Below are 14,638 nucleotides of genomic sequence, written 5' to 3'. Positions count from 1 at the left end.
CGCTCTTAAACAGAATCGGGATCCCTGCTCCTTCCTCCTCCTTTGTTTTGCTTTCTGAGCACAAGGCTTTTGTCACCTGGCACTTCCCCCTGAAACACAAAACAATGGACCACTGCCCTATTTCGACCTGATCTGGAGCCCAAAGCAATGGGTTTGCCCTATTTTGACCCAGAACCTTCTCAACTGTGAGCAGAAATAATTTTTTTTCTCATTGCAAGTTGCTGATCTCCTATTTTTCTGTAGTGACAATACGCTGACTAATACAGAGCTCCAGGGCACGTCGTGGTAAATGCCTAACCAAGCCAGGCCACAGGAAAGCACTCCCCAAATTCCCACATAATAAAGACATCTAAGGCACATCGGCTCAATACAGATCATCTCTGGGTCACACTGAGTGTCGTGAGCACAAAACAGAAGAACACAGGTAGAGTAGTCAGTTCTCTCTTTACTGAAATACAACAACTAGTCAGAGAAGGTGAACGACACCGCTGGAAACAGGCCAGCCCTCTCCCCTTGCACACACCCTCAGGCAGAGTGGACAAATGTCTTGTGGTCAGGTGTGGGGTAGGGTTCTCAAGTCAGCTGACCTTCATGGGTACCATCTGGGTCCATGGCACAAGTACCATGGCTTTGGACAGTTTGGGGCCCGGGCCCCAAGTAGCATTACTCTTCTTCCAGTATGGAGGGCGTGCCTGGTTGCAGCAAACATCCTTCAGCCCCTTCTGACGCTCAGTAGGGACACCTGGACGTGTGGCAGGTGGGTGTGCAGTTCGCAGCTGAGCTGGAAAGCAGAAGAACAGGTGGGGTGCCCAGCCTATTTGCCCTCCATGGGCCAAGGACAAGAAAGGGCAGCAGAGGGACATCAACAATGCTTCCCGGGCCATTTAAAACACACAGCCGGTTCTCACCCACATTGTATGAGGGGTAAAGTGGTGTGGACTGGCTTACCCAAGCTCACACAGCTACCTAGAACCCACCCTCAGAGCTACCTGACCCCTGTGCCTCGCACCATTGGCCGGACTGTAGTCGGAGGCCGCTTGTTTGTTTCCTGGCTTCCCAGATCCGAAATAACCACAGAAACTGTATTAATTACAATACCTCTTGGCTTATTAGATTGCCCAGGCAGCGAGATGTTTCTGTCAATTCTAGAGTTTCGGAAGTTGCCTACAATGCACGTCCTGTTAACTTAGGCAATATTATATCCTTCTAGAGTCTTTGATGGAGTTGAATAGATAGTTATAGTTTCCCTTAGTTATGATAAAAGATAAAGTAGATATCAATATTGTAACTATAATTCTTGCTTGATAACTGTTTTGTTATATGTAATTTCACTATGTTAAAGTTAAAACCTTCATTTTTTATTTAAACAGAAAAGGGTAAATGGTGAGGGAGGTCCCTCTGTATATGTGTTGCTTTTATTGGTTAGTGAATAAAGAAGCTGCTTCTGGCCAATGGCTTTAAAAAATTTAGCCAGACTGGGAGAGATAATATATAGAGAGAGTAGGCAGAGTCAAGGAGATGCCATGTAGCCGCCAGAGGGGAAAGACGTGAGCTGCCAGTTGGAACCTTGCCAGTAGGCCACAAGCTTCATGGTAAAATATAGAATAATGGAAATGGGTTAATCTAGATGTAAGAGCTACCTATCAATATGCTTAAAGTGATTTGTCCAAGCAGTGATTTAAATAATATAGTTTCTGTGTGATTATTTCAGGAGTCTCGGCAGCCAGGAAACAAACAAGCAGCCTCCTACCTCACCAGACCTCAACAAAAATCAATACGCTTAATAAATCCCATAAAATAAAGGAATAAAATATAAAAACAATGATAATAATAAAATAATAAATAAAAAAGCACTGGCAACCTCATGTGGCTTCAGTCCTGTCTCTCAGCTGCCTGACCCACTTCTGAGCTCCAGGTTGCTTTCTGACCCCTTCAAATCTATGCTCCCCTGTGGATCCATGGGGATCCATGCTTCCTGCTTTGATGCTCATGACAGAGACAGCTGTCATCTGTTTGTCTGTCCTGTGTCAAACTTGGACACCTTGTGGACAGAAGTCCTCACGAGGGCAGTCCCAGTGTGCTTCCTTGCTACTAAGAGAATTTAAAGGCCTGATATTTAGTCCCTCCTAATATCCCAGGGCAGTGATTGGGGAATACAAGAGCCAGCCTGGGCCAGTCGGATGCTCCTGCTCAAGACTTTGACCCTGTAACAAGCAACCCAAAGGCAAAGTGTCAGTGGGAACCTGTGGGGAAGGACATGGAGTGTGATCCCCACTGACCAGGAAGAGGACAGTGTCCCATGGAGCATGTCCTCAAGGCTTTTTGTTTGATTTTTTTGTTGTTTGTATTGGTTTTTCAAGACAGGATTTCTCTGTAGCTTTGGCACCTGTCCTAGAACTAGCTCTTGTAGACCAGGCTGGCCTTGAACCCACAGAGATCCACCTGCCTCTGCCTCCAGAGTGCTGGAATTAAAGGCATGTGCCACCACTGCCCAGTCGCATGCTTTTTCAAAGCTGCTTTTCTGTTGCTCCTTTGCTTCCATGCATCTGGGGTCCTCCTTCCCCTCATTTGCATCCAAGAGCTTTGTTCCTCCCCCCCACACACACACCCCACCAATGTCACTTAACTTCTTGGAAGCCTGGACATCTAGGACCTGAAACAAATCAGATCTGTGGCTGAAGAGATGACTTAGTGGTTAAAAGTACTGGCTGCTCTTGCAGAGGACTTGTGTTTGGTTCCCAGCATCCACATGGTGGCTCACAACCATCTGTAACTCCAGTTCCAGGGGATTTGATACCCTCTACTGGCCTCCACCGACACCAGGAATGGATGTGGTGCACAGAGGTACATGCAGACAAAATATCCATACACATAAAATGAGATAAAAACAAAAATTAGGGGGGCTGGAGAGATGGCTCAGCGGTTAAGAGCATTGCCTGCTCTTCCAAAGGTCCTGAGTTCAATTCCCAGCAACCACGTGGTGGCTCACAACCATCTGAAATGAGGTCTGGTGCCCTCTTCTAGACTGCAGGAATATACACAGACAGAATATTGTATACACAATAAATAAATATTTAAAAAAAACAAAAATTAGATGTGGGTGGGGATTTATTTACAATATGAAAAGGGAATAGGAAAAAAATTTAAGAGCTAGACAAGGCCAAATAGTGACGGATGTCAGGTCTCTTCTGCCTTTATTGAGGGATCGCTCTACCCACTTCCATCTGCTAATGGACCACCTCACCTATACATCCTGGCTGTAGGACTTTAGCCCTGGCATAAGGCTGCCTGTCAGCCTCTCTTTCCAGTCTGTTCTTTCAAGAGGTAACATGGAGCCTGACCTTCTGTGGTTCTCATTGACTGTGAAGGGTGCAGTCCACAAGGCTGAGACATTGGTGGAAGAGGGGGAAGGGGCAGTCTGTCTTAGGGGGCACACCAGCTCTGTTCTCACTGTTCACAATAGGGTAGAACTCGGCCACTTCACGAGGCCTGCACTGAGCTAGGCCTATGGCCTTTATACTAATCTTCCACTCCAGTACCCCCAAAAGCCTTGACCCCAGAACCTTCCTTAAGAGAATTTCTCCAGGTTGGTATACAAACACACCACCATCTTCCTCCCTGCCTGGAGCATCTCCAAGGGGTTCATCTGTATCTAGCATCCCTACTTCATACCCTCTCCCACCCGTGTGATGTTTACTGGGATGTCAGTCATGGTGGCTGGGATGTTAGTTTTGTCAATCTGATGCACTCTAGACTCACCTGGAAGAGTCTCGATGAAGCATTGTCTGGATCAGTTTGGCCTGACTAAGGGAGATTGTTGTATAAAGTTATTTAATATGGGAAGACCTAGCCCACTATTGGCGGCACCGTTCCCTTGGCTGGGGTGCTGGACTGTATAAGAGTGGAGAAAGACTGGGCGGTGATGTATCCCTTTGATCCCAGCACTGGGGAGACAGGCAGGCAGATCTCTGTGAGTCTGAGGCCAGCTTGGTCTACAGAGTGAGTTCCAGGACAGCCAGGCCGTTACAAAGGTAGGCTGAGCAGTAACTTGTTTGTGTTCGTGTATTCCTCTGTGATATCTCCCTTCCTTATGTCTGGAGAAAGACCATGAAGAATGGTCCCCGGGGTCCCTGAGAGCCCCCCACTTTTCACCTGATGCCTCACTTACCTGGTGCATCAGCTTCTCTGCAGCTTTGGGCTCAGTGAGGTCCTCAGGGGAGGCCACACTCACCCGTACAAGGAGGAAGCCGCCATCTTCACCTGAAAGTTGAGGATAGAGAAAAGATGGTAAAAACAGTCCATTCATCTCCAACCTGGGCCCTCTCCATACGAGTCTAGACTCCTGCTTGTCTTTCGTTTGTTGTTTTGTTTTTATATTTTTGAGACAGAGTTTCTCTGTGTCATAGCCCTGGCTTTCCTGGAACTCTCTTTGTAGACCAGGCTGGCCTCGAACGCACAGAGATCCCCTTACCTCTGGAGTGCTGGGAAATAAACCCTAACTTCCTTTACTTCAGTTGACTGTGAAAGTCACCGATTTTGGAGATCATGAAGCAGAGCAGCATAGCCTGGGTCCCTCGCTAACCCACTGCAGACAAGACCTCCAACTCGGGTTTCATGACACCAGGCAAGTGTGCTGCCTTTCCAGGCTCTGAAGTCACTTTTGCAAAAAGCATCTGCAGATGTCTGGTGAGCTGCTAAAGCAAGGTGAAAAGGCTTGACATCTCTGCCTCTACACTCTGTCTATCTGTCTCTTTTGCCACCTTAATCTTTAGATCAGATTTCTATTCAACTTTAAATTGTTGATATTAACCATTTGAGAACTGTTTCATATGGAACTATAATACAAAGTTGATTTCTCTTAACTTCATCTCATATGAGAATGACTAAGGCAACAGGCCACTGGCTTAGCTTCTAGAAGTCTCTGGAATCCTGTCTTTTTTATTACACCCTGCTCCTTCCTCCCCTCCTTCAGAAGCCCTTCAGATTCCAGATGAATCTTTTTTCCTTGTGCTGACAAAGTCGTTAGCCTTTTGCGGTGGTAGAAACAAAGGTGGGTGGGCCTCCCAACTTTGCCCACAGCTAGTGCTGTGTCTGATTCTTCTGGGTTAGGTATAATAACAGATGTCTTAGACCGCAGCTGCTGTGGCCACCTGTAAAAGACCCTTTTCAAATCAGGTCTATGAGCATTCCCTCTTTCAAGGCTCAGGGAGGCTCACCAGGCCCAGCCCCTCCCCAAGGTTACATAAGAGGTGGGATTCTTTGGTGACCTGACTGCCTCTGAGCCATCCAGGCTCCCATAGGTAACACCAAGGAATATGTTGTTTTACCAGGCTGGACTACATAGAATATATGAAAGCTCTCACTATCTGGGGCAAATAGAAATAAACCTTACTTTATGTTTCTTGAGAAAAAAAAAAAAAACCTTGTGATAGCAAGCCAGTCCTGGCCAGGGATTCCAAGGTTAGTCCCAGCTGCCTACAGGATCACTGTTGCTCCAGATAACTAACTTTCCCTAGACTGATCTGGCACTGACTGATTTTGTGCCTGATGGTTGGACCAATGAATGATCCGAGAGGCTGTGAACTTGGAATTCAGGCAGGGTAAATTTCCTTGAGATGTGTGTTCAGAACTCTTTTTCTGAGTTTTTGAGGTCATTCAATGGGTCAAGGGGCTTGCTGAGTAAGCCTGGTGACCTGAGTGTGGTTCCTGGAACCCAAGTAAAGGTGGGAGAAGAGAAATGGTTGTACAACGCTGTCCTCTGAACTCCTGATGTGCACATGGCACATGAATACCTGTTCCCACCACATACATGCACACACTCACACACACACACACACACACTCATACATACACACACTCATACACACACACACTCACACACACTCACACACACACACTCATACATACACACACTCATACACACACACTCATACACACACACACTCACACACACACTCATACATACACACACTCACACACACTCATACATACACACACTCACACACACACTCATACACACACCTTCACACACACTCACACACACACTCATACATACACACACTCACACACACACTCATACATACACACACTCATACACACACCTTCACACACACTCACGCACACCTTCACACACACTCATACATACACACATACACTCACTCATACACACACCTTCACACACACTCACACACACCTTCACACACACTCATACATACACACATACATACACTCACTCATACACACACCTTCACACACACACTCACATATACATACACGATGATAATGATATGGAGAAGGAGGAGCTGGAGGAGACAGACAGAAGGAAAGAGAGAAAGAAACTTAGAAAAGGATTCTTCTCCATTGCAAGGCCCTCTTTGTGAGACACACCCATCTGTGGTTCATCCTCCATGCAGACAGACTAGTTTTGTTAACAGAGTGCTCCGTGGGAGTGGGAACAGCAAGAGGACTTGTGCCTAGAACCTGGGGACCACCCCACATATATGACTTCACAGGGGGACCACCCCACATGTGTAGTAGGAGGCTGTTTGTTCTTTTCCTGGCCACCTAGACTCCCGAAATAATCACACAGAAACTGTATTAATTAAATCACTGCTTGGCCTATTAGCTCTGGCTTCTTATTGACTAGCTCTTACATATTAATTTAACCCATTTCTATTAATCTGCGTATCTCCATGTGGCAGTGGAGATACTTTGCTTACTAGCAAAGTTTCAGCACGTCTGTCTCTAGCAGCAGTTCCATGGCTTCTCTCTGTCTCCGCCTCCTTTCTTCCAGCATTCTGTTTAGTTTTCCCCATCTACCTCTCTGCTCTGTGCAGGCCCAAGATAGTTTTTCTATTAACCAATAGTATTCACAGCATACAGAGGGGAATCCCACATCACACGTGTGTGACTTCACCAGGGGAACACCCCATGTATGTGACTTCCCCCTGGGGACCAGTCCATGTGTATGACTTCACCCAGGGACCACCCCATGAGTGCGACTTCACCTGGGGACTACCCCACATGTGTGACTTCGCCTTTGGCTCTCAGAATGGGAAACATGCCATCAGCCTCCAAGGAGAAGCCCACTGAGGCAAGTTTTGGAACTAACTATGGGTATGAACCCACAAAAAGGAAAAAGCTGGTCTTCTGCGGTAACACTGCCTGGTCCAGATGTTCTTTACAACCAGGCTGAGAAAATGCTCTGAAAATGGATCCTGAAGCTAGCACTGGGCAGAATCGAATTCAAACTCACACTGCGAACTACACTGCAATTTCTAGGCAGAACTGAGTTCAAACTCACCAGTATGAACTACCCTGTAATTCCTAGGAAGAACTGAGTTCAAACTCACAGTGTGAACTATCCTGTAATTCCTAGGCAGAACTGAGTTCAAACTCACAGTGTGAACTATCCTGTAATTCCTAGGCAGAACTGAGTTCAAACTCACAGTATGAACTACCCTGTAATTCCTAGGCAGAACTGAGTTCAAACTCGCCAGTATGAACTACCCTGTAATTCCTAGGAAGAACTGAGTTCAAACTCACAGTATGAACTACCCTGTAATTCCTAGGAAGAACTGAGTTCAAACTCACCAGTATGAACTAGCCTGTAATTCCTAGGAAGAACTGAGTTCAAACTCACAGTATGAACTACCCTGTAATTCCTAGGCAGAACTGAGTTCAAACTCACAGTGTGAACTAGCCTGTAATTCCTAGGAAGAACTGAGTTCAAACTCACAGTGTGAACTAGCCTGCAATTCCTAGGCATTTCTTTGACAGAGTGTCTGCAGTTACTCCATTCTCTGGTAAATATTTCTCTCACATATTTATGGAGCTCATGACAGCCACCATCCTATCGGTGGCCTGCACCCATGACAACTACGTTCAGTCGTCTTCCTCTGGTGCTATAGTAGCTTTGTCAACTTGACACAGGTCTACACACAGCTGGGAGGAGGGAATCCCACTTAGGAATTGCCTCCATTAGACTGGCCTGTGGACCAATAAGTCATCTCCCCAAGTTCCTTTTAGTCATGGTGTTCACACAGCAACAGACAGAACACTAGAGCATCTGGCAAACACTAGAGCATCATTCTGGGGTTCTGCCTACTGACTGTGAGGAATTTTTACATTGTTTTCTGTCCAGAATATAGAAGATATTCAATAACATGGTTGTGGTTAAATATTTCTCTGTTTTAATTTTTGTTTCGGGCTGATTCTGGTTTTCCAATAGGGTCTTACTATGTAGATCAAGTTGGCTTCAAACTCACAGTCCGGCTTCTACCTCCTGAGTACTGGGTTGCAGGGCCTGTGATATCATGCCTGAAGATGTATGACAGAGATAGAGCTGACAGAGACGATAAAGAGATGGGATAGATAGTAGGGATAGAGATCAAGACAAAATGACGCTGGTAGAGATGGGTATGAAAGAGAGAGACGGTAGAGACAGGTGATAGAGATCAAGATTGAGGTGGACACACAGAGATGATGGAGACGGAGAGACACAGAGAGGTACAGATGACAGAGGCGGAGATTTTTCAGGGCTTGGGGTCAATGTAGGGTCTCAGGCATGATCACCAGTGACACGTGCTCCATCACTGAGCTATGTCCTCAACACGTGATTAGTATCTTATTTCCCTTGCTCAGAAAGCTGGGACAAGGCAAAGACACTCAGGAATGAACCACAAGGACAACACTACCAGCAGGGGCAGATGCTCTCTCCAGGCCGCCCACAAGCTCTTCTCCCACAGAGCTGACGTCTGGGGGGCTCCTCAGAGATGTTTCTGCCATTTCAGAAGTTGAGTCAAGCTCTCCAAATGCTGTTTCATTGGTTGCCTAAAGTCGCTCTTTATGACAGAGAGCACAGCAAACATGGTCACTGAGCCCCACTTCCATGTTCTCTGCATGCTCACGTGGCAGCCATTTGGACAAGTTGCTTGTCCACATTCCTCCCTTCTGCGTGGGCACGACTGACTTAAGGGCCAAGTGTTTAAAATAAAAAACATTTCCAATTTCCCCTGAAGCACAGCAGTTGCACAAGAGTTGATGCTGTAAAGGTCAGATCTGGGAAAGATGCTGTCCGTCCAGTGCAGTGCTGCCCGTCCTCCCGGCCAGGGTGAAGAAACCTAGGCTCTGAGGATGGGGACGGGTCCTGTCTCTCAGCTTAAAACAGCCAAGATCTCAACCACTCCTCGAAAACCTGTTTCACACTTATCACATACACATGACCATATGGTATACACATGACATGACATACACATGATCGCGTCACATACACATGAACACATCATATACATATCACCACATGGCATACACATGACCACATCACATACATTTGACAACATCACATACACATCACTACATGACATGCACATCTCTACATGACATACACATGACCACATCACATATACATCGTAAATGCCTATTATCAACCTACAAAGGAAATCATGAAATGTCAGGGAGAGTTTGCAACATCAGCCTTGAACCCCTTCCTTCCTCTCAGCTCCTTAAGAATACTCCGAACCAGCCAGGCGGTGGTGGCACACACCTTTAATTCCAGCACTTGGGAGACAGAGGCAGGCAGATCTCTGTGAGTTTGAGACCATCCTGATCTACAAGAACTAGTTCCAGAACAGATGCCAAAGCTACAGAGAAACCTTGTTTCTAAAAACAAAAACAAACAAACAAACCCTCCAAACCTAGCAGAGCAGCGGTGGTACAAACCTTTAATCCCAGCACTCGGGAGGTAGAGACAGGAGGATCTCTGTGAGTTTGAGACCAGCCTGGTCTACAAGTTCAGGGACAGGCTCCAAAGCTACAGGAAAAACCCTATCTCGAAACTGCTCCCAACCTCCACCAAAAAATACTCCAAACCTAAATCCGCAAAGACCACACATGGGGGTTTCACTTACTTGGATCGTGTTTTGGGGTTCTCCTTGTCCAAGAAGTAGTGGGTGTAGATGATGAGGGCATCCCTGGGGTCTCTGGTGAGGCTGTGGTCTTGGCTAAGGTGATGTTTGGGTTTTTGCTGGTGCTGGCTGTACTTGAATAGACAAAAGGAAGAGGGCTACTACCTGTGAGGGAGGAGCTGCTGGTTCTATCATCTGTGGTTAAAGTCTCTGAGGTGGGAGAGCCCTTGGTGGTGGCCCCTGCTGAGGGGCTGCTGTCTGAAGTTGAACCAGAGAAGGATATTGTTTCTGCCATTGTTGTTCCAGCAGCCCTGGAAACTGTAATTGTTTCCAAGACCTCAGTGTGGCTTTGTGTCTCAAGAGAGAGTGCTGAGGTTTCTTTCAGTGGACTTGCACTAACTGTCACCAAAGTCCCACCAGAGGCAGGAGTCTGAGCCGCTGTTGTTTCTCTCTCTGTGACATCACTAGTAGGCAGTGTCCCCTCCGGGGTAATGGCAAGAGCTGAGGTACCAGTAGTCAACAGAGTCCCAAATGAGCTTGTGGTCTTGGGGCTAAGTGGATTTGCCTCAGGAGATTGAGGCAAAGTTAGCGACTCAGAAGTGGACAAGGCCCCTGTAGGGCTGTGGTTTGTGTCAGAGGTCCCAGGGATGATGGCAGGTGTTTCTGTTTCTGTGATGCTAACGACAACCAAGTCCTTGGTTGGAGGTGCAGTGTCGGGTCCCAGGACCTGTGGGCTGGTGAGGGCCCTAGCTGAGTTGTCCAAGGTGGAGCCGCTCTCTGAGGACAGGTGTTCAGCTTCTGTGGACGTGTGAGCCAAGGTCAAGAGGTCAACTGTGGTCGTCCTAGTTTCTTCAGAGCTGTCATCCGTATAAAAGGTGTCAAAGATAGCGTCTACGAGGTCACTCACTGTGCCTGTCTTGACAGTGCTCATTTCTACTTTGGGGCTGCCACTTGTAGGTGAAGTATCTGTAGGGTTGGGGTGCACAACCATGAAGTTGGAAGGCATTTTTATTGCAAGAGTTCTGGTCTCTGTTACGGGGGAAATAGTCTGGGTCTTTAGGGTCAATTCAACAGGGAAGATGGTCTGGTTCTCTAGGGTGCCTGTTGTGGGGAAAGTGGTCTGGATGTCCAGGGATGCTGCACCAAGGAGAGTGGTCTGGGTGTCCAGGGACGATGCTGAAAGAGTGGTCTGGGTGTCCAGGGATGATGCTGCAGAAGTGGTCTGGGTATCCAGGGTTGATGCTGCAGATGTGATCTGTGTGTCCAGAGATGACGGTGCAGAAGTGGTCTGGGTGTCCAGAGATGACGGTGCAGAAGTGGTCTGGGTGTCCAGGGACGATGCTGAAAAAGTAGTCTGGGTGTCCAGGGATAATGCATCAAGGAAAGTGGTCTTGGTGTCCAGGGTTGGTGCTACAGAAGTGATCTGGGTGTCCAGGGATGATGCATCAAGGAAAATGGTCTGGGTGTCCAGGGATAATGCAGAAGTGATCTGGGTATCCAGGGTTGATGCTGCAGAAGTGGTCTGGGTGTCCAGGGATGCTGCAGAAGTAGTCTGTGTGTCCAGAGATGATGGTGCAGAAGTGGTCTGGGTGTCCAGGGACGATGCTGAAAAAGTAGTCTGGATGTCCAGGGATAATGCATCAAGGAAAGTGGTCTGGGTGTCCAGAGTTGGTGCTACAGAAGTGGTCTGGGTGTCCAGGGTTGGTGCTATAGAAGTAGTCTGGGTGTCCAGGAATGATGTAGCAAGCAAAGTGGTCTGGGTGCCCATGGTTGATGCTGCATAAGTGGTCTGTGTGTCCAGGGATACTGCAGAAGTTGTCTGTGTGTCCAGGGATGCTGCAGAAGTGGTCTGTGTGTCCAGGGTTGGTGCTATAGAAGTAGTCTGTGTGTCCAGGGATGCTGCAGAAGTAGTCTGTGTGTCCAGGGATGCTGCAGAAGTGATCTGTGTGTCCAGGGATGCTGCAGAAGTAGTCTGTGTGTCCAGGGTTGGTGCTATAGAAGTAGTCTGTGTGTCCAGGGATGCTGCAGAAGTGATCTGTGTGTCCAGGGATGATGGTGCAGAAGTTGTCTGGGTGTCCAGGGATGCTGCAGAAGTGGTCTGGGTGTCCAGCGATGATGCTGCAGGGGAGGAGGCCTGAGTATCTATGCTAAATGCTGCAAGGGAAGAGGTCTGGGTCTCCAGAGCTGACGCTGTAGTGGAAGTGATCTGAATATCCAGGGCTGACGCTGCAGGACAGGTGGTCTTTGTCTTCCCTGTTTCTGTTGCAGGAGAGATGGTCTGGGTGTCAGAATTGACCTCTGAACTGGTACTGGTTGCAGCTAAGGTGTTAGAAGCAGTTTCAGCGCTCAGAGTTTGAGCGTCTAGAGGAACGTACTGAGTAAGGTCAGTGGTCTGGAAAGCCCCCGCTGAACTGCGTCTGTCCCTCTGAGTGAAGGCAGGCACTTCCGTGTTGTTCACTGTCACCACAGGAGCAGAACTGCCGATGCTCAGGCCTGTGTCGGGAGGAAACAACTTGGTGAGTCCTGATAGGCTGACTTCACATGGGTGTTTGTATTTATGCCCTGGGTGCTGCCGGATGGCACATTGTCTATATAAACAAAGACGAAGAAAGCAACACGGAGAAGTCATGGCCTCCATGGCAGTTCTGAAGACAGCCGCCCTGGCTAGTACCCTCTGAAGTCCTAATAACCCTCTGAGTCCAGGCAGCCCCAGAGTCCCTGCTGATCACTGGGATGCAGGGCAGTGTGGCAGTCTTGTGCCATCAAGGGTGGGCAAAGGAGACACAAACCCACATGAGCCAAGAACTGCAGAGCAGGAAGGAGGACTTCCAGAACGTTCTGTAGAACTTTGTCATTCCCCGATGGGTAGTTTGCTCACCCCCAAAGTATTTTCCTGAGGAAGTATTTCCTTAAAATCCAAGAACGACCTGCGGTTTCATCTTTAGAGGTAACGGGTAGGAGAAGGGAGAGGAGCCCCCCGCCTGAATGTAAAGTGTCCTAGGAAAGCGAGCAGTCAGGGAGCCCAGGACAGCTCACTTGGGTACGGAGAGAGATCAGGTGGGCACATGAGCACACCTACCCTCCCTGTGCCCACTCAGTCAGTCCAACCACACCCTCACACCCACATCTGCAGGAGTTGCTGATCACCATCTCCACAGACCCCCCCCACTCCCGTCCAAGCTCTTTCTCAGAGCCTCCTGGTCCACGGAACCCACCCGGGTCGTAGGATGTTGTTGCATTCCTCCAAACTGGAGGTGAGGCAAGTCTGGGCGCAGAGCCAGCTTTGAGTCCCACCTCCGCTCCCTGTTCTGCTTTGTATAACTCTGTGACACAAGCCAAGCCTCTGGGCTCCGGATGGAGCAAGGGACCTGGTTTGTGGGGTTGCACGGTTGCAGTTAAGCAGGATGAAAAGTGCAGCATACGCTGTCAGTTGTGAGTGTGTGTGACAGGCAGGGTGGGCCAGTGGTTAGGCGCTAGCAGCACAAGCTGGCTCTGGGGACCAATTAGTCCCTGTAAACTGCAGGCTCCTCGCCCTTAAGGTGGCAGTGCTGGTCTTAGAGATGAGTGCCTGTCCTTAAAGTTATGAGAATTTAAAACGTGATGTTGGACCAGTCAGATAGCTCATGTGGGTAAAGGTGCTTGCCACCAAGCTTGATGACCTGAGCTTAATCCCCAAACTGTCACCTGGTCATCTGACCTCCACACATGTGCCAGGTCTTCATAGACTCTCTCTCTATATATATGTGTGTGTGTGTGTGTGTGTGTGTGTGTGTGTGTGTGTGTGTGCCAAATCAACCTCAGGCCTCCACATACAATGCACACATGTTCACACACAGCCATACACATGTGAGTCCACATGTATGTAAAAACATTCTCACACACAGAGAAAATGGAAAATGGGGAAAAGAAATAAATACACACATACATAAAGTCTGTATAGCAAGTTGCAGGCAGCCAGGTCCCTGCCTAGGGAGACTCAGTCAATAAAGAAATAAGTAGAGTCTAGTGTGGGGTGCCCATGTGGGGCCATCACTATGACAACGCTGATGCTGGGGGGCATGGCTGGCAGGACCGTCTGTGGTAGGGACAGGACAGAAGCGATGCCTCAGGACCCTCTGCTCGGCTTTGTGTGAACCTAAAACCATCTGTTTTTCATTGTGTGAGTGATGGGTTTGGCACAGTGACTGTCAGTGGCAGACTGGCCTTAGCTCCTATCTTCCAGAAAAGGCCACCTCTCTCAGAACCTCCCTGTCTGAGCGGTTTGTGACAGACTTTTCATTCCAAAGGCAAATTTCAAAGAGTAATTGTGTTGGCAACAGACTTGGATGAACGGGAGCTTTGCTAGGCCATATTTCTCAGTTCACAGCGAAATGATCACCAGTTGGCATCTCCCTGCCCCCTCTACCCTCCCAGCCCACTGTCCCATGCCTGAAGACTAACTCCCACACTCTGTTACAGGGATAGCCGGAGTCACCACGCCCAGCCGACACATCTGCCGTCCTGAACATTCGTCCACAGTCATCATATTTTACACCCAGCAGGTTGTTAATTGCAAATTAACAAAGATGCCTACCCTTGCCCACAAAGGGCTGGCTTTGCCAAAACTCACACCCAGAGCCCTGTCGGGGAGGAGCCCTGGGCCACTCCTGTCCCTTACCTGCAGTGCTGGCAGCGACTCCAGCCTTCCAGCAGAGGAGAAGGAGAGGCACAGCTAAGCCCCAGAGAGAGCCCAT

At 48.3% G+C, this 14,638-nt stretch overlaps 1 protein-coding gene across 2 annotated transcripts in view; it reads right to left on the bottom strand.

The window, feature by feature from the left end:
• The window catches only part of Muc20 (mucin 20, cell surface associated), a 27,719-nt gene extending 13,081 nt beyond the window's left edge, over window positions 1-14,638 (bottom strand). The window contains exons 1-5 of one of the 2 annotated variants that reach the window (XM_075966794.1): window positions 14,563-14,638; window positions 12,040-12,398; window positions 9,909-11,259; window positions 4,169-4,260; window positions 578-781 (exon numbers count right to left, since the gene is read on the bottom strand). In XM_075966794.1, the coding sequence (XP_075822909.1) occupies window positions 713-781; window positions 4,169-4,260; window positions 9,909-11,259; window positions 12,040-12,398; window positions 14,563-14,638 (1,947 nt within the window). In that variant the 3' untranslated portion in view covers window positions 578-712. Of the gene's footprint in view, window positions 1-577; window positions 782-4,164; window positions 4,261-9,908; window positions 11,260-12,039; window positions 12,399-14,562 lie in introns of those variants that run through there. The other variant, XM_075966804.1, reaches the window with a different exon arrangement.

The sequence above is a fragment of the Microtus pennsylvanicus genome, chromosome 1 (genome assembly GCF_037038515.1).
Source record: "Microtus pennsylvanicus isolate mMicPen1 chromosome 1, mMicPen1.hap1, whole genome shotgun sequence".
In the NCBI taxonomy this organism is placed as follows: domain Eukaryota; kingdom Metazoa; phylum Chordata; class Mammalia; order Rodentia; family Cricetidae; genus Microtus; species Microtus pennsylvanicus.
The sequence above is the reverse complement of the archived record's forward strand: the minus strand, read 5'-3'. Positions and strand labels throughout refer to the sequence as shown.